Genomic DNA, 19,788 nt, shown 5'->3' on the forward strand with positions numbered 1-19,788 from the left:
AATTGATATTCATAGACGTATGGACGGAAAATGCCGAGCTGTAATTTTTGGAGGCCAGCGGATGAACCTGTAACTCTGCAGAGCAGTTTCAAGCCACAGCTGCCAGGGAGAATAGACAGCTAACTTGTCGCTGTTGAGCCATACAGTATCTGTAAATTTCATTCACCATACTCAATTGGACAGTAACTCTGCCTCATAGACAGCTGTGTGGATAAGATTCACTGGTATCAGCATTTCGGAGAAGACGTGTAGTTTGGCCCAAAGAAACCAGTTGGAGGAACCGGCGATAATCACTCAGCATTTGAATATTAGCAGTGCCACTATCTGGAGAGTGAGTGAACGAGTGCTGAACACAGTGTCAAGGAGGAAGTGGTCGACCTAGAGATATGACAGAACTTGAGCACCGAGCAATCGTCAGAGAGGCACTGACAAACCTAAATTCGTCGTTATCATCAATCTGACGTGCAACTGGCACTCCAGAGACCACAAGGACCATCAATAGGCGGTTTCACACACAGGGAGACAAGGGGAGAAGCAGTACTTGCAGTTCACGTACAAAAAAGCTTTAGTCACAATTTTAAACTATATTAAGGGAAAAAGCTTTAGTCACAGTTTTAATTTATTTTATACGCGAGGTGTAAGTACTGCTTGTTTTTGTACTGTTAAACAGTTTTCAGTCTTCAAACTGTTTTTGTATGCTTTTAAATAAAAAAAATTACCCTGTCTGCTGTTGTCTAATAAAATTTTACCTGTAAATTCATATACTAAATACTGTTCATATTAACATCCAGATGTCTGTATTTTAAATGGTAAGTAGCCTACTTATATTTACAGCCACTAGATAGCACTGTTGGTGTAAGGTTCACCTGCGTGCACTTGCTAACGTGGGCGCCTCAGTCTGTTGCTACCTGTGGCTTTATAGTTGTGAGCAGCCCATAGTGGGTCGCCTTCCATGCATTTTGAAATTCTCCTGATTAAAGCCTTCCTTGCTTGATATTTAACTTATACGTGACATGTAAGTACTGCTTCTTTCTTGTACTGTTAGCCAGTACTTACATTTTTATATATAAATATTTTCCCATTAATTAGTACTTATGTTATAGGCCAATTTGAATACTTAATTTATGATGAAGGGACTCATAGAAGTGTTGAAAGTGGTCAAAACACTTAAATTTAGTGACTGAGGACTATAACTGCTTTAGCTCGAACGACACAATGTACTAATGTATCCTAACAAGTCGATGGTCATAGACTTGTGTTCCACTGGGAATTATGCTACGGCATTCGAACGCACCAGGATTTTAGCACAGATGGTGGAAGACTTGGGCAGTATCGTTACAGAGACTATCAGAAAAGGCGCTAGGTACAATCTCTGCCTCAGCAATCTGAGCACGGCTGGGGAACCAGCACCAGGTCTTATCAGAGCGGACAGGATGCTTACAGCCACTCTGCTGCAGCGAGGCAGGGAGAGGTCAGCCGATCGTGACATGAGAGAGGGTGTCAGACATTGTTGTCATCCCTGCTGACAGAAGCAACACTGTGGCTCTGCCAACCCACAACACCTGTACCTTTATATTCCACAGGTGAGTGTTCTACTGACAGAGCTATTCAGGCTTAGCCACAGTTAGTTTTCACTCTGAAACGGAATGATGATTGATCTGAAACTTCCTGACGATAAACATTCACTCTGGAAATCAGCCTCCACCCTGTGACTAAGCCAGGTCTTCACAACATACTGCTGGCCGGGGTGGCCAAGCGGTTCTATGCGCTACAGTCTGGAACTGCGCGACCTGCCTCTGGCATGGATGTGTGTGATGTCCCTAGGTTAGTTAGGTTTAAGTAGTTCTAAGTTCTAGGGAACTGATGACCTCAGAATTTAAGTCCCATAGTGCTCAGAGCCATTTGAAGCACAACATACTGTGTACCATGAATGCTTGTCCCACAAGATATGCAGGACAATTTCTGTGGTCTGGAAAACAAGAGATGAGGTACTGGTGGAAATGAGGTTGAGAGGACGGGTCTTGAGTCATGCTTGGGTAACTCAGTCAGTAGACTGGTTGCCCACAAGAGGCGAATGTCTCAGGTCCAAAACCAGATCCTGAACACAGCAATAATATCTTAGCTAGTTTCAAATCAAGACTGCAGAGTGCAATTGATTCTGGATGCAGGGCACTCTAGATTACAGCTCCTACAGGATGATCAACACCGGTTCCAGCAAGAAGGTAGAGAACAAACTCCAGTTCACTTCTACAGGCTATTCACTCCTACAGGGTACTGACGCAATCGTCTCTTCAGCCACTGACATGTGCTGACATGTCACTGGTCATTGCCCGATGTGGTGGCACAGGAATATTAGCCCAATGTTGCTGATTCTTGGTCATTTGTGTAATTGGAGGACCAAGTTTACTAATTCATTTAATCTGGAATTTACATATGGCAAGGGTGATCCTGATGTTTCTCTATAGATATGCTAAGTATTTACCTCATTTTTTACTTTGTAATATGTCATAATTAATAAAGTAATTACATGTACAGGGTTATTCTAAATGATTTACTCATTTTCAAAACTTTGCATTTATTCAGGTACAAATCCTAAATGAACAAGCTTTATACCAATGAAAAGAGTAAGTTTCAAACCTTTTTTTCATAATGTTTGATATTAATTTAATAATTCGTAATAATTTTCAATGAATTAGTTTTTAATAATTATTTAATAATTACAAATGTGATAAATGTTATACATGTTCAATGTGGGCACCTTTGGCTGCATAGCAAACAGCGACGCAACAGCCAAACTCGTCCTACGCACACGAAAGCTTATCTGCTGTTGCTGAGTGCACGGCAAAAGTGATTTGGTTCCACAGATCGTTCAGCGTGGTTGGCAGGGGTGGTACATAAACAGCTTCCTTCACGTAACCCCATAAGAGAAAGACGCAGGGTGTGGGATCAGGAGATGTCGGTGGTCAGAAGTGCAGAGTCAGGTCCTCGAGTCCCTTGCAATGGATCCAGCGCTGAGGTAGGGAGTCGTACAAAAAGCCTCATACATCATTGTGCCAATGGGGCGAAGCTCCATCCTATTGCAAGATGAAGTCCTGGGAATCTTCCATAACTTAAGGTAACAGCCATTGTTCCAATATGTGCACTTACTTGATCCCCATTACAGTTATTTCCGCAAAGAAAAATGGTCCATAAACCTTAGTATGGGATACGGCACAGAACACGTTGATCTGCAGCGAGACTCTTTCGTGTTGGAATGGTGAATGCGGATTTTCCAAATCCCATACGTGAACATTCCGTCTGTTGAATTTTCCACTAAGGTGGAACGTCGCTTTATCGCTAAAAATTACACGCTGTAGGAATGCGTCATCTTCCACATTTACCAGCACATGACCACAAAACGCGAGTCGCCTCTCTTTGTCTTTGGGGGTTGGGAACCTGCACAAGTTGTAATCGGTAGCGCTTGTGCAGCAAACGCCGTCTCAGATCTCTCCATACAGTTGGTTGGGGTATTCCAAGTTCTCGACTGGCTCTGTTGGTAGACTTACTGGGACTGCACACAAAACTTTCTCTGACACACGCGGTCGGCCTGTGCTTTTTCCTTTGCACACACTCCCAGTCTGTTTAAATTCCCTAAACCAACTTTTGTGAGTTGGTTGTTTAATACAGAATTTGGTACGAAATGCCCGTTGTACTGCAATTTGCGACGCACTTTTCGCGAACTCACACAACGTTGTGCTGCACAGTCGCCATCTCACTCACAAGTGACAGGGGAACGGAATGACGGCCCCATTGCCGCGAGAACTCTACCGGCCGCTTCTGAAACCATCACCGCCCTCCCGCCGCCGCCCGCCAAAAACTTTGAGAAACTTCGTCTTTTTGTAGGTATAAAGCTTGTTCATTTTGGATTTGTACTTGAATACATGCGAATTTTTGAAAGTGGGTCCATAATTTAGAATAACCGAGTATTTATAGGTTACATGTGAATTTTGAAAGAATTACTACTGATGGTAGTGCTTCGAAGAAATGTTTTGAGGAACAGGTTCACATGAAGAAAATAAGCAATGCTCCTAGTAACGTGCTCGGTAAATTCAATGTTAAAGGGTTTGATTCTATGGGTGTTCCATGGAGTGTATATAATGGTACAACTACGTGGAAATTTGATACGTGTAGTAAGCCTAAACAACCCGCAGAAGTTAATAAAGTGAAAGACTGGTCCACTTTGGAGACATTGTGTGAGGCAGAAAATAAACTGTTGCAAGGGACCAATCCTTTTCATACTGGTGAAAAGATATCAGGACTAGAGGCTGTAGGCAGGGATCAGTCGGTCTTGCGCCTCAATTATGTAGGTTTTTTCAGCGCACTTGACGATGGCGACATGTCTCAATGCAGAAATGTTATGCCTATATTACCATTCAATTTTACATCCCCACAAATTGTTACACTCTTGCAGCCTTATGAGAAGACTCAAATGATCTATGAGTGACTGATATCACAATTACGGGTGTACTAGTTTTCCACGTTTTGAAAAGTGCTCAGATTTACACTAATAAATATTTAAACTAAGTTGTCCACCTCTGTGTCACCTTAAAACTTCATCAAGACCATTCTAGAAAGTTTTTCAGGTAGTGTTTCATTATAGATAACAGCAGAAATTCCGCAAATAGACTAAAATTATTATTAATAATACCAACAGCAAGGATTCTACACGCTTCCATGCAACTTACTTCCACATCTGCAGACGATCTTTTACCTGTGCTCTCCCTGCGAGAAATCCTCAATCAGGGGACAAATATCTTTTTAAGCTATCGTACATTTGTTAATAAACGTCGGCGGAGTACTGAGTCAAAAGTTTTTTGATCTATAGACATATACGAGGGTCACTCCAAAAAAAATGCACACTATTTTTGTAAAAATACAATTTTCATTCTGCATGTGTGAAAGTTTTACAGTCTGTAGATGCATCCTTCCCACTTGTTTTCAAACTTAGTTCAACCTGTTCCCGTGATTGGCGCCGTCACAGCATGTCTTCAAAATGGCTGCTACACTTGACGTTCGTCAGAAGCAAAGTGCTGTCATAGAATTCCTGTGCTGTGAAAATGAGGCAGTGGGAAACATCCACAAGGGGTTGAAAAAGGTGTCCGGATATGCTGCTGTCGATCGCAGTACAGTTAGTCGGTGGGAAAGCAGGTTACGTGATGAAAGCGGGCACGGCAATATTGAGGATTGTCCTCGCAGCGGCAGGCCTCGTACTGCACACACTCCAGACTGTGCAGACAGTTAACTAATTGGTGACTGCTGACCGACGCGTCACAGTGAACGAACTGTCACGCTACGCTGGGATAGGGGAAGGAAGTGTCTGCAGAATACTGAAAGTGTTGACGTTAAAATACGTTTGTGCCAGGTGGGTTCCCAGGATGTTGACAGTGGCTCACAAAGAAACAAGAAAAACGGTATGCAGCGAACTTTTGGAACAGTGCGAGAATAGTGGAGATGAATTTCTTGGAAGAATTGTGACAGGTGATGAAACTTGGCTCCATCATTTTTCACCAGACATGAAGAGGCAATCAATGGAGTGGCATCAGGCAAATTCACCCAAGAAAAAAAATTGAAAACCACACCTTCTGCTGGAAAAGTTATGGCTATGGTGTTTTTCGATTCCGAAGGACTCCTGCATGTGGATTCATGCCAAGTGGAACCACCATAAATTCTGATGCGTATGTGATGACACTGAAGGAACTTCAAGCTCGACTGAGTCGTGTTCAACCACATCGGCAAAAGCAGGATGTTTTGCTGTTTGCACGACAATGGACGGCCACATGTCAGTCAAAAAACCGTGGAAGGAACTGCAGCGAATTGACGCATGGTGCAAGGAATGGCAATTGAATCTCAATGTAGACAAGTGTAATGTGCTGCGAATACATAGAAAGATAGGTCCCTTATCATTTAGCTACAAAATAGCAGGTCAGAAACTGGAAGCAGTTAATTCCATAAATTATCTGTAAGTACGCATTAGGAGTGATTTAAAATGGAATGATCATATAAAGTTGATCGTCGGTAAAGCAGATGCCAGACTGAGATTCATTGGAAGAATCCTAAGGAAATGCAATCCGAAAACAAAGGAAGTAGGTTACAGTACGCATGTCCGCCCACTGCTTGAATACTGCTCAGCAGTGTGGGATCCATACCAGATAGGGTTGATAGAAGAGATAGAGAAGATCCAACGGAGAGCAGCGCGCTTCGTTACAGGATCATTTACTAATCGCGAAAGCGTTACGGAGATGATAGATAAACTCCAGTGGAAGACTCTACAGGAGAGACGCTCAGTAACTAGGTACGGGCTTTTGTTAAAGTTTCGAGAACACCTTCATCGAAGAGTCAAGCAGTATATTGCTCCCTCCTACGTATATCTCGCGAAGAGACCATGAGGATAAAATCAGAGAGATTCGAGCCCACACAGAGGCATACCGACAATCCTTCTTTCCACGAACAATACGAGACTGGAATAGAAGGAAGAACCGATAGAGGTACTCAGGGTACCCTCCGCTACACACCGTCAGGTGGCTTGCGGAGTATGGATGTAGATGTAGATGTAGATGTAGAAAAGATCACAAAACTCGGATGGACAACACTGAAACACCCGCCTTACAGTCCTGACCTGGCTCCATGTGACTAGCATCTCTTTGGGAAACTAAAAGACTCTCTTCGTGGAACAAGGTTTGAAGATGATGACTGCATTGTGCACGCAGCCAAACAGTGGCTCCAGCAGGTTGGTCCAGAATTTTACCATGCGGGTATACAGGCGCTGGTTCCAAGATGGCGTAAGGCAGTTGAGAGGGATGAAAATTATGTGGAGAAATAAAAATATTGTTCCTAATGGATGTATCTGCATACTGTAAAACTTTCAAACATGTAGAATAAAAGATGGATTAAAAAAATAGTGTGCCTTTCTTTTGCAGTGACCCTTGTAGCATCCACATGACTGCTTTGATCCCTGACTTTCCGACTGTTGTCCTGGATACGCGTGAATTGGGATCGACCGATGTTCTCTGGTTGGCATGATGGAGGTCATTGGGCTCAGAATTTGTTATAAGATTTTACAACGGACGGGTGTCGCAGATGATGGACGAAGGTTTCTTGGACCACTTCAGGCAGCTGCTTCTAGACAAGTGTGGCTTGTGCTTCGTTCCATCTGGGCACACTTTTTGTTCACTGGGTATACCGTACATGAGGGGAAGTCAATTATTATCTGCAATTTAGTTATATTTTTGTTTCTTTCGGTGGTAGTGTCGTTTTAGGTTGATAGCGCATGCTTTGCTTATTATAATTTTCAAACTGCTAGGTTAGTTTCGTTATCGCTGCCGTGCTGTTAATCATGGCTGCTCCACAGTCTGTTTGCATAAAGAAGAGCAACATTCAGCGATCCGTTTCTTGTGATCGGAAGTCGTGTCAGGGGCCGAAACTCATCGAAGACGTACGGTACAGTACAGGAATAGTGGTTTGCCACAACAGAGTGTCTAAGAATGGATTGAAAAATCCCGAAATGGTCGCACAAGTGTTACACACCATGAAGGAGCCGGACGACCGTTTACCGCCACAAATGAAGAAACCACTGAGCGCTCCCGTGAAATGATTGTCTTAGGCAAGCGATTAACTATTGACGAAGTGGCACATAGTCTGCAAATTAGTCACGGTTCTGCCTACGAAATCGTCCACAACAGACTTGGGTTTCATAAGGTTTGTGCAAGATGGGTCCCAAAACAACTCACACAGTTGCACAAACAAAACGTGCTTGGACATCTGGATCGATATTGTAACGAAGAGGACAACTTCTTAGACAGGATAATTACTGGTGACGAAAAATGGATCTATCATTACGAGCCGGAGAGTAAACGACAGAGTATGGAATGGAAACATCCAAATTCGCTGTGCAAGAAAAAGTTCAAGACCCAACCGTCCGCAGGAAAAATGATGCTTACTATTTGTTGGGACGCACAGGGTCAAGTCCTGGAACATTATGGGGAAAGGGGCACAACAATAAACAATGTACGTTACAGTGAGATGCTTACTGCCAGGCTAAAGCGTGCAATTCGAAGCAAACGCCGAGGATTGTTGTCAAAAGGTGTTGTGTTGTTGCACGACAACGCCCGTCCGCATACTGCTGCCCACACTGCTGAAACGCTCCAGAAACTCAAATTTCAAGTAGTGGATCATCCTCCATATAGTCGCGATCTTGCCCCTTCGGACTATCACTTGTTTGGTCCGCTCAAACAGGCATTAAAGGGACGTCGATTTGTCTCGGACGAAGCAGTGGAAGAAGCGGAGCATTCCTGGCTCGCAGCTCAACCGAGAACCTTCTTTTATGCGAGCATCAGGAAGCTTGTACAACGATGTCTAAAAATGATGTTCTTGTAAGTTTCCTATTTGATTACAATAAAATTTTAGAACTACTTTGCGGATAATAATTGACTTACCCTCGTGCTATGGTTAAACGAGAGAGTAACTTAGCGGCAAATTTGAACGGATTCTAATAGGTCTTCCATCAGATCATGAGGAGATGTTCAATTCTGACATCAGCTATTCCCCAACAATACTTACCAACATCTGTATCGGTATCCATCATCTTTGCAGTGGTGAGAAAATTAAACTGGGACAGTACTCCTGAATTTTTCAGAGTTTAAGCAACTTTTGTCAGCGCAATTAGCACTTCTGATTTTGCTTCGCTACCTTTACCTTCAGTTCCTGTGTCATTCACAATTGTCTGAACAATACTGTGGATGCCACTGACAGCTTTTACATATAATCACACGTTTCATTTACAATGTCTATCTACAGTGCTATACTTTATATTTCATCTAATGTGCAGTAGTCAGTTTCGTTATGGCTGCTATATACCATGAAGGGGTCCTCCCATCGTAAACTGTTACGTTAGATACATATCTATGTAGTGCTTGATGAGCAATTTTCCTACAGCCAATCCATATTTCTTTTACATGTTCCTGCGCAGAGCTAAATGTTTCGAGTTTTCCTTCGAGGTATGACACTGCTGCCACTTTATCTACTTTACTAAATATATAAATCTTCTTGTATCTTTTAGTTGAACTCTCTAATTTCGAATCAATGTCTCAAGAACTACCTAACAGTCAGTGGCACTAGTCTCAAGACGGAAATCATCTAAATGGTCTGCTCTTCTGGTTGCCATTAGAGGTAATAGGAGGGTGGTTTGAAAAGTTCTCAGAACGGAATAGGAAAAAAATACTTACATCACTGAAACTATTTTATTTTTGAATGTAGTCTCTTTGTAGATTAATGCACTTGGTCCAACGATGTTCCAGTGCTTTGATCCCATCTCGAAAAAGAGTTTCCTCCAGGCCTGCAAAATAGGTGTCAATTCTGGCTATCAGTTCTTCGTTTGAAGTGAACCTTCGTCCACCAAGATACGTAGTTTTGCAGTTCTGGGAAGAGATGGAAGTCTGACGGAACCATGTCAGGTGAATAAGGTGGGTGTGGCAACAATTCGTACCTTAGTTCGTGTAATTTTATCCATTGCGACGGCACATGTGTGCGGGCGCGCATTGTCTCGATGGAAGATGACACTCTTCCTTGCTAAATGTGGCTTTTTATCGCGTATCCTTTGTTGCAGTTTGCCCAGAAGGTTAGCATAGTATTTTCCAGTAATTGGTTACACAGTGGGGAGATAATCTAGAAACAGAATCCCCTTCGTATCCCAGAACACTGATGCCATGACCTTTCCCACCAAAGGAATTGACTTTGCCTTCTTTGGTGGAAGAGAATCAGCATGTTTCCACTGGTTTGACTGTTGTTTTGTCTTTGGGGTATAGTAGTTCATCCAAGTTTCAACTGTGGTCACAAACCGGGGCAAAAAATCTTGTTCGTTTCTCCTAAAACTGGCCAAACATTGCTCATATATGTCCATTCTCACGCGTTTTTGATCCAGCGTCAAGATTCGCGGCACCCATCTTGGAGATAACATTTTTTATTTCTAATTCTTCATATTAACAGAATCTTCCGTCGGCTCTTGGTAGAAGAACATTATAATAATAAATGTCTGAAGATGGCCTTGTAAGCCGAAAACCGGTTAGCAATAAAAGTAATATTGTAGAACAAAAGCAAACTGGTGCTTTTCATTTATTATTCTAATTCTTCAGTTAAAATGGGATATACCCTTTCAGATAACGTCTGACAAGCAAGAGCAATTTCTCGCACTTTCAATCGGCGATCCTCCGTGAATATTTTGTGCACTTTTGCAATGATTTCTGGAGTAGTGACACATCTTGGCCGACCACTGTGCGGATCTTGATCAAAGCTCTCCCAAAAAATTTTAAATGCATTTCTCCACCTGGAAGCAGTTCAGTGTAAAGGAGCAGAGTGCCCCTGTGTATTCTGGAAATCAGCACGAATGCCCTTTGCCTTCATGCCTTTCTTTACGAAGTACTTAATCACTGCTCGAATTTCGATTTTTACCATCTTCGCAAATCACTACGCGGGAACAACAACGCAGCCACTTCACCGCCACAGCTCTCTTTCGAGATCACTGACGTGGCACATGCTTACAGGCAACAGTCCAATGAAAAAATTGTTGCGCTAGCGCTGACCTCTTGTGGTGATTCCGAGAACTTTTCAAACGACCCTCATACATTTCCACCATGAGGCACTACCAAAGTATATGTTCTAAGTAACTTTCAAATTAATCACCTAGGTTATTAGGATGTCCACTTATTGAAATCATCCTAATCAAATGTTGGATGACAAAAAGAGTCCTTCAGGGATGAGAATGTGACTGGGGAACATACATTCTAGTGACATGGGTTTTTCATTAAACGTTTTGGCTACACATGAGGATACATTCCGAGAACTTTTCAAACGATCCTCATACATTTGCATCATGAGGCGCTACTAAAGCATGTGTTCTAAGTAACTTTCAAATTAATCACCTAGGTTATTATTATGTCCACTTTTTGAAATCATCCTAATCAAATGTTGAATGACAAAAGAGTCCTTCAGTCATGAGAATGTGACTGGGGAACATGCATTCTAGTGACGTCGGTTTTTCATTAAACGTTTTGGCTACACATGAGGATGCCTAGTTGCCTGTAGAAGGAGCTATCTGTCCGCCTGCGCCGGCTGATGATACTGTGTCTTGCACAAACAGTCTGAAATGCATCTTCAATCTGTGTCTCAAAGGACAAGAATTTTTCATCTACTGTGATGGATGCATTATGTCCATTTTCTATTAGATGATCCTTTGTATATACGATTACATTTACTCTAGAAATAGCACTGCTGTAAATTTCAGAAAGCTTTCTATACCTAACGTTACTTGAGCTGCACTGCTCTTTAGGAGCGCTTGACAATCGCTAGACAAATAAATAACAAAAGTCGTCTAGTACTGAGAACTAGCTCACGTGATGTTGTTTTCACTTAACGGTTTGATGGACTCTACCCTCTCTACACTGTCATTTGCTATAGACCAAGAGATCTGAGATTGTATCTTTTGTATCCTGAAATTTTATATCCTTTCTTGAGTAAGTTCGTATCTAGTTATTAGTTAGTAAGAGGCAATGCCCTATTCCTCAAGAATTCGTCAATTATTTTAGTTAGTAAAAGGCAACTCCCTATTCCTCAAATATGCTTTAAGAGACCATAACTTAAGGACTTGTATGAAATAGATTGTAACATTCGTCCGTATACCTCATATTGGTAGGAAGGTTCCTCTGAAGACACACGATAATCTTGCAATGGGATATCATCACAACACTCATTAGAATTAACTTGTGTGTCAATCTGTTCAACAATTATGATAAAAGATCTCAGCTGTCCATTGATGTTGTCAGGCATGCCCCACTCCACCAACATGCTGTTCTCTGTTGCGTTGATTATTCTCAGATTTACTGGTGGGGTGGAAGCTGAAAAACAGAAAGAATTAAAATGAGAAAAGTATTTAATTTTTTTCACTAATATTAAATCTAATAACAAAAATTAGGAACTGAATACATCTAGTCCAACGAATCTGGTTACAGTAAAGGCGGGCTATTACAAAAATTAGGTGGTCCTTTTTTTAAATGGGAAATTTTATTGAAGATTAACGAGTCCAAGAAGCATATCACAAGTCCAATATAGTTACCCCAGAAAAAGGAGCAACACATCATGGAAAATTCAGTTTAAAAAGTAAATGCAAGGCTCTTGAAGACTGGTACCACAGTGCAACGTTTCAGACTGTTGAGAAGTTGAATTCTATTGTCATGCCAAAGTATTTAATGACAAACGTATAATTCAGATAAAAGTGACTCATTCAGACGGTTAAGCACACGTCCATACAGCAGAACTTAGTACACTGTTTCCAGGATTCGCAGAGGCACGCTGGTCCCATACCGAATTCGCCCAGCAGATAAACGGCGAGGGCTAGTGTGCTAGCCTATCTGGATGTGGTGGCTTTTAGGTGGTTTCCGACGTCCGAATACGTGAACACTGGGTTGGCAGGCACGTCCCGAACATATGAGTCACAAACATTTCAAAACCTGTTCTTACACTTTCACATGGGATAACGCTAGAAGTAGATGGGAGGGTTACAGAACCACCGTTCTAGGGGGGGGGGGGGGTGGGGGGAGGGACCCATCCAAGAGACACCAGATAAGGCCAGGTAAAAGAAGAGAAGGAATTTAAGAAGGTTGAGTGGCCCGATGAAACATGCTTCTCTCCAGAAACAGCATGTATCGAATTTTAAGAAAACATTTAATAGTAACTACTATTTATAAAGAGACCAGAAAGTCTAGGACCGGATTCATACCATCAGTGTAAAATACAAACTATATTCAGAATTTCAAATGTATTCCGAACAAATTATGGGTAAGTCCTATTATTTATACATGAGTTACATGCCCAATAAGCGCTGGAGAGAGCAAAGCAAACAGACCTGTAGAGGAGCATTTCTCAACTTTTCAGTGATCCTGAACCAATTTTCGATGGTAACTTTCATCCCCCTCCCCCACCCTTCTTCCTCAGAAGATAACGATACATAATGTATTTTTAGTATTTTACACGGAAGCTACAAAGGTACAAACCCTACATATTAGCAAGAATATGTAAATTTATTGCTATTTAGCAGCACTGATCCGCTACGTTAACAAACCCCGAACCGAAGCCCGTCCGTTCCTCCCTGCCCCGCAATCAGTGCATGGAAAGTGGCTGGATTACGTCAGGGCAGTGCGTAGTGCAGAGGGTAAGTATCACGGCTGCTGCCTTCGAAAGACTCTGCTGGGCAAGCCAGGCCTATGCGACTCATTGGTAACTACTAAACATATTTTGAATGTGGTGCTTAGAAGTTAATTATTAAATGCACTGTGTAAAATTGACACAAATCCATTTATAAGTGCATTATAATGTGACGAAAGGTATCTGGATATCCCCCAAAACAAATTTTTTCAAATTAGTTGCATTGTGATGCCAAGTACTACATATTAGCGACCTCAGTAGTCATTAGATATCGTGAGAGAACAGAATGGGGCGCCCCACGGAACTCACGGACTTTGATGTGATAGTGAAGTGGAAACGTGAAGGGTGACGTGCAGCAGAAAAGCGCACAGGCCGACCTCGTCTATTGACTGACAGAGGCAGACATCTATCCAGACCATCACACAGGAATTCCAAACTGCATCAGGGTCCACTGCAAGTACTATGACAGTTAGGCGGGAGGTGAGAAAAATTGGATTCCATGGTCCAACGGCTGCTCATGAGCCACACATCACGCTGGTAAATGCCAAACGACGTCTCGCTTGGTGTAACGAACGTAAACATTGGACTGCTGAACAGTGGAAAGCACTGCGTGGAGTGACGAATCACGGTGCACAATGTTACGATCCGATGGCAGGGTGTGGGTATGGCGAATGCCCGGTGAACGTCATCTGCCAGCGTGCGTAGTGCCAACAGTAATATTCCGAGGCGGTGGTGTTATGGTGTGGTCGAGTTTTTCATGGAGGGGGCTTGCACCCCTTGTTGTTTTTGCGTGTCACTATCACAGAACACGCCTACATTGATGTTTTAAGCAACTTCTTGCTGCCCAATATTGAAGAGCAATTCGGGGATGGCGACTGCGTGTTTCAACACGATGCAGCACCTGTTCATAATGAACGGCCTTTGGCGGAGTGGTTACACGACAATAACATCCCTGTAATGGACTGGCCTGCACAGAGTCCTGATCTGAATCCTATAGAACACCTCTGGGACGTTTTGGTACGCTGACTTCGTGCCAGCCCTGACCGAGCGACATCGATACCTCTCCTCAGTGCAGCACTCCTTGAAGAATGAGCTGCCATTCTCCAAGAAACCTTCCACCATCTGATTGATCGTATGCCTGCGGGAGTGGAAGCTGTCATAGGGGCTAAGGGTGTGCCAATACCATACTGAATTACAGCATTACCGATGGAGGTGCCATGAACTTGTCTGCCGTTTTCTGCGAGGTGTGTATTAATGTAAATGTGGATTTGTCAGAAGGTATTTTGCTTCCAGCCCCGATAATAAGTTAATAAATTTTTGATTTGGTATTTTTGTTTTCAATAAGCTCGCGCTGCCCATCTAGAGTTACGACAGCCCCCTAGAGGAAGCGGCTGACTGCTTGTGAATCGCTGCTGTAGAGTATGGGTGCCCTGGTAAAGTTGTCATGTTTGTGGATTTGCAGCGAAAGCAAATTGTCATGTCTGTTCTGCACACACCACTGCTAATGGACGAGATGGCAGTTGGAATCCGCCTAAGGAGACGCAGGGAACCTTGGCAGTCCTCCTCAATAAAGATACTGAGTGACTAACTCACGCAACGACCTATGATGGATTGTCTTACACCGAGGTAGACGAACTCCACTGGCCTGCATTGGACGAGTCTGAGCAACACAACCTCCTAAACCTCCTATGAAACCTCTTGTCAGATTTAAACTGTGTGCCGGACCGAGACGCGAACTCGGGATCTTTGCCCTTCGTGGGCAAGTATTCTACCAAGTGAGTTACCCAAGCAGGAGTCAGCTTCAATTCTGCCAGTACCTCGGGGTCTTACCTTCCAAACTCCACAGAAGCTGTCCTGTGAACGTCACAGAACTCACAATCCAGGAAATAAGGAGTGTGACAGTGCTGAATGTCGATTATCAAGGCAGCAGGTTCATGGAAACAGAAAGTCATAAAAACAGCAATTACACAAGTTTGTTTAACCCTTGGCAGAAGTACAGTAGGTGTAGTGTTACTGGGCAGTGGCCAGTACCCCAAGTCACAGGCTGGTCCCAGTAAGAGACGTGTGCTGAACTCAGCACGCAGCCTCGTGGAACAGACACTATTTGGCATGTCCACATCGAGCTGAGGCGGCAGCTGAGGCGAAGTTATATTGCCAGCACTCCTGCCACGTTACTGGGACGTCGCTATGGCAGGGTCTGCAGATGTGAGTCGCATTGGGAAGTAGTTGAACATGCAGAGTGGAACCAAGGACCCCTGTGGAGGATACAGTGGCAGTGGTTTGCAGCGGTCAGCCTACAATATCAGGATGTATTCACACAACTCAGGTGGTGGCTCAGCCCAGGTGACAAACATGAGCCCCCCAGTAGACACACTGAAGGCAGTAGAAGCCGACTGAAAGGAGATCCCTTGCCTAGAAGGTAACAGTTGGCCACCGAGCGGCATCAGGCCCAAGTCCAGCATATAGTTCCACAGCTAGCAAAGGTGGTGTCTAGTAGCAGCAGCAGCTGGATGGTTCTTCCCAGGCCAACGTCTGGCGTGGAGTACCTCTCGTAACTGCCTGCAGGTGGTGACACTCACTGCATAGCTGAAAGTGGTGCAACGTGCGGTGGTTCAGACCCACCACTGTTTTGCCAAACCATCACTTAGGCCACAGAAGTGACCCAGTGTCCCACTCAATGTCAGCACTGTCACAGTCTGCTCCTGTGCTTTTGCTGTGTCAGTGGGCTTCAGCACCTGCTGTGGACTTCCTGGTCAGATATGTAATACCTTGCCTCAGTGTGAGGGCCAGGCAGCACCTCTTGATATATCAGTATAGGCTACTGTTGGCTTCTTGTGTAAGTATGCCTCGCTGGGTCGCATCTGAATCACTTGTCTAAGGCTTCTTATGTCAGCCCTTGGTGACATTTTCTGCTAACCTGGTCAAGTTTTCAGAACCAAGTAAAAGAGGCTGTGGTGCGACGACGTTATGATGCTTACGATTTACAGTGATAATTTGTTAAAGTTATCTCTTTATTTTTCTGTCTATGTTTCTTCTGCAATGAGGTGATGCAACTGACGCTAAGGACAAGAAACCATTGTAAACCTAAATCTCTGCCCAAAACCTCTTTTAATGCTAGTATCCATGTCTGTGTACTCATATGTCTACGTCAACAGCGATATAGAGGACCCAGGTTTGATCCCAGTACTGAAAGGGATTTTTCATTGCTGGGAGGACTGGAATGGGGTGCACTCCTAGTGAGGGGCTACTGGAAGCCAGGTCACAAGAACTGACAACAGCCGGTAGAGCAGTGTGTCAGGATGTCACGAAGAACATACATGCAAGTAGCCACTTTGTCGTTCATCATGATATGTTTCAGCCTCAGACTGTGTCATTGATGTTACAGTTATGAGACTTTCACGTCTAAAGTGTGGGTCCCCACGCCTTGTTGAAGTAAAATCAATTATCCTTGAGAACCATGTTCCAGCTGAGTTGAACACAGGGTATGTTAGTACCATAATTAGAAACAAACAAATATACTCAAATTTTCCACACAGGCCTTGGAAGGCCGAACGGCACCAACCGACTGTTACACTATGCTCCACCGAAAGGTGTCACTGGATGTTGATGTGGAAGAGCACACTGTTCTCCCGGCTGTTGTCAGCTTTAGTGTCTTTGTGTATGACGCTTTTGTTCACTATATGTCTCCTCAGGTTTGAGATCTTGAAAGACGGACAGAAAAAACTTATTATATTCTTCTGACTGACCTCCTTTGGTGTGTTACCAGTGTATGGAATGTATTCTGTTGTTATGGGGCCCAAGTGCTTGTGTTGTTTCTTTAAGAAACCAAGTTTTGACAAAGAGTGCTATGTTTCTACTTTCTATATTTGTAACTTTGTTCCTATAGAATCAAAGAGCGCTCGCTGTACGATATAGTCTACCAAAGAGAAAAATATGCAGTAATTTTAGAAGCATTTAATGAATTTGAAATCAAGGTGTTGTGCCCCATATTATCAAAATACCTAAATAGTTTTTAGCACTAAACGAATTAATATCTACTGATATGCCTACTGATCGAGGTGTCACCAAAATAAAATAGAAAAAATTGTCATTTAAATACAAACTTACGTCTTTCAAAGCTGTCCTACTCAAGAATGTCACATGACCAGCACATGAATATAGAAATGAAGTGGCTTTGAAAAGTTACTGAAAACATTTGATTGAGGAAATATCGACACATGTCACATGGACCCATTTTACTCTATACTGACAATACGGAGAAACTTAGCTGTCCTCTATCAATAACCTAGTGTAAGGCACTACGGCTACAGACAATCTCCGGTGACCCCAGAAAAAAATGCTCCTCATTGCTGCCTTCTCTCACTGCTGTCAGCCTGTGAGACAGGGTATTTTGTATCAATGAGTAATGACATTTTTCAAGAGCAGCAAACTCTTGTGCTAAAATTTTGGACCGTTATTAACCAAAGCATAGTCAATAAAAAGTACGCTGATTGAATACTGGAAGAACTGTGCCACTGGCTTTCTACTGAACAGAATCTAGTAGGCTATACGCATTTAATGGAGAAATAACGTGAGAAGCAAAGATAACATTCTATATGCCATGAAGAAGTGTGATAGATCCGTTACCGATTGTGTTAGCGATATAGGCGTCCATCTTAGTGCTAGCAGGAACACTTAACTCTCTGAGAATACTCAAGGAAAATGCGAGGAAATGCGAGGAAATCACATCATTAGAAAAATCTCATGAAATGCACCGAGATTTGAAGGTGATCAGCGCTCTGTTTGGAAGCCGCCAGCTGACAATCAACTCAGAAACACACAAGACTATGTGCATAAATAGATGAAAAGACACGATAACTTCTGGGCTCGCAGTAAATGACCCACGTGTCAGAAACATCAAGTATCTATGAATATAAGCCCAGAGCAATGTAATATAGCGCTGGCATAAGAGTCTAGATGTGGATAACGTAGATGCTAGTCAGATACTTATCAGCACAAGCCTACGGAAGCGTAATGCATCCACGAATGAGGCTGCCTTCAGAACATGGATTCACCAATTTTTAAGAATTTTTACCTGTTTGGAAACCTGAGCCGTCCGAGGTGGCCGAGCGGTTCTAGCGCTACAGTCTGGAACCGCGCGACCGCTACGGTCGTAGGTTCGAATCCTGCCTGGGGCATGGATGTGTGGGATTACCTTAGGTTACTTAGGTTTAAGTAGTTCTAAGTTCTAGGGGACTGATGACCTTAGACGTTAAGTCCCATAGTGCTCAGACCCATTTGAACCATTTGGAAACCTCACCTGTTGGATTATGCGAAGGGGAACAGAAGATTCAAATAAGAGCACAGTATTGTTTGGTGAGCGCTTGCATCGTAGGAACCCTGAACTGATTCTATTGAGAGATGTATTAGTTCCTCTTACTTACATTTCCGATGCCAAGCAGTTTAGACTAAGTGGAGAATGTGCTGAGATTTTCTGACAGTATTTCTTCCCAGACATCTCTGAATGGACAAAGAAATGAGGAACGTGGTTCTGGTGCACTGTGCACCCTCTGAAACACGTGGTGCATTGGCTTGCACTATACAAGCGTACATCTAGAGCTTGGCAGCTGCCAGCGTCCGTACGACAAAGGACCGACCGAGACAACTGAACCAGCCCCTTACACTGGCAATGAGTTCAATAAGATCATTAAGGTACTGGGAGGGCCTACAGTTTTCCCACCCAGCTCCCACGACTATGTTGACTTGAAAAACGGTGGAGTACTAACATCTTCACATGTGAAGCACTGCTTTACTTGCAGAATAACTCTAACTGACTGTCAGAGCTAGAACGGCGGAAGGGGCCAAAATGATCCCTGTCATAAGGTTTTGTTCATGGTAATATCCAATTTGTTTACTTCGTTAACGAAATTATATGACTTCCACTAATTTTTTCTCCTCTTTCTGAAGATGTTTTAGTATTTATAAAATATTTTAATTTTTATCGTCATTTCATTTAGTATACCTAGAACGGTGGAAGGGGTCAATTTGAACGCACTGTAATTTACATCCTGTTTACAAGTAAATTGTCCAATAGTACAGTGGAAACAGTGAGCTGTAATGCAGAGCAGTTGCCCCTCATTGTTGCAACTTGGCACGCGTACATTCTAGTCGGCCACAGCTTATGTTGTGTCACTCAGGCAGTCTCTGCCCGTGAAACACGTTTTCGAACATGTATCGTCAGCGTGGACTTTCTGATGGAGAAGTGTTACATCTCTTAGAGAATTCCAAAGTTGAATCGGAAATTGGCTTCACTGATGAAGATGATGATATTGTACCTGACACAAATGAAGAGAAAGACATCGTGAACTAGGGGCGATTAGTGGAAGAGGATTCAGATGCTGATATACGTCAATCATCATCTCCTTTCACCGCATCAGGTACAGTTGGAAGAGTCTACAAAGATGATTGCAAGGAATGGAACTGTGTGGGAGATTGGAAATTATTCATCTACTGGAAGGCGGTCAACTGTGAACGTTCTGAAGCAGAGAGGAGGTCCCCTGGTTATGTTTGCCAATGAAT

The 19,788-nt window shown here is 43.1% G+C and overlaps 1 protein-coding gene across 1 annotated transcript in view; it reads right to left on the minus strand.

The window, feature by feature from the left end:
• LOC126212940 (uncharacterized) overlaps positions 1–19,788 on the minus strand; it is a 483,964-nt gene that overhangs the window by 23,416 nt on the left and 440,760 nt on the right. The window contains exon 23 of the mRNA XM_049940457.1: positions 11,710–11,924. Within this exon, the coding sequence (XP_049796414.1) occupies positions 11,710–11,924 (215 nt within the window). The remainder of the gene's footprint in view (positions 1–11,709; positions 11,925–19,788) is intronic.

This window comes from Schistocerca nitens, chromosome 11 (genome assembly GCF_023898315.1).
Source record: "Schistocerca nitens isolate TAMUIC-IGC-003100 chromosome 11, iqSchNite1.1, whole genome shotgun sequence".
NCBI lineage: Eukaryota > Metazoa > Arthropoda > Insecta > Orthoptera > Acrididae > Schistocerca > Schistocerca nitens.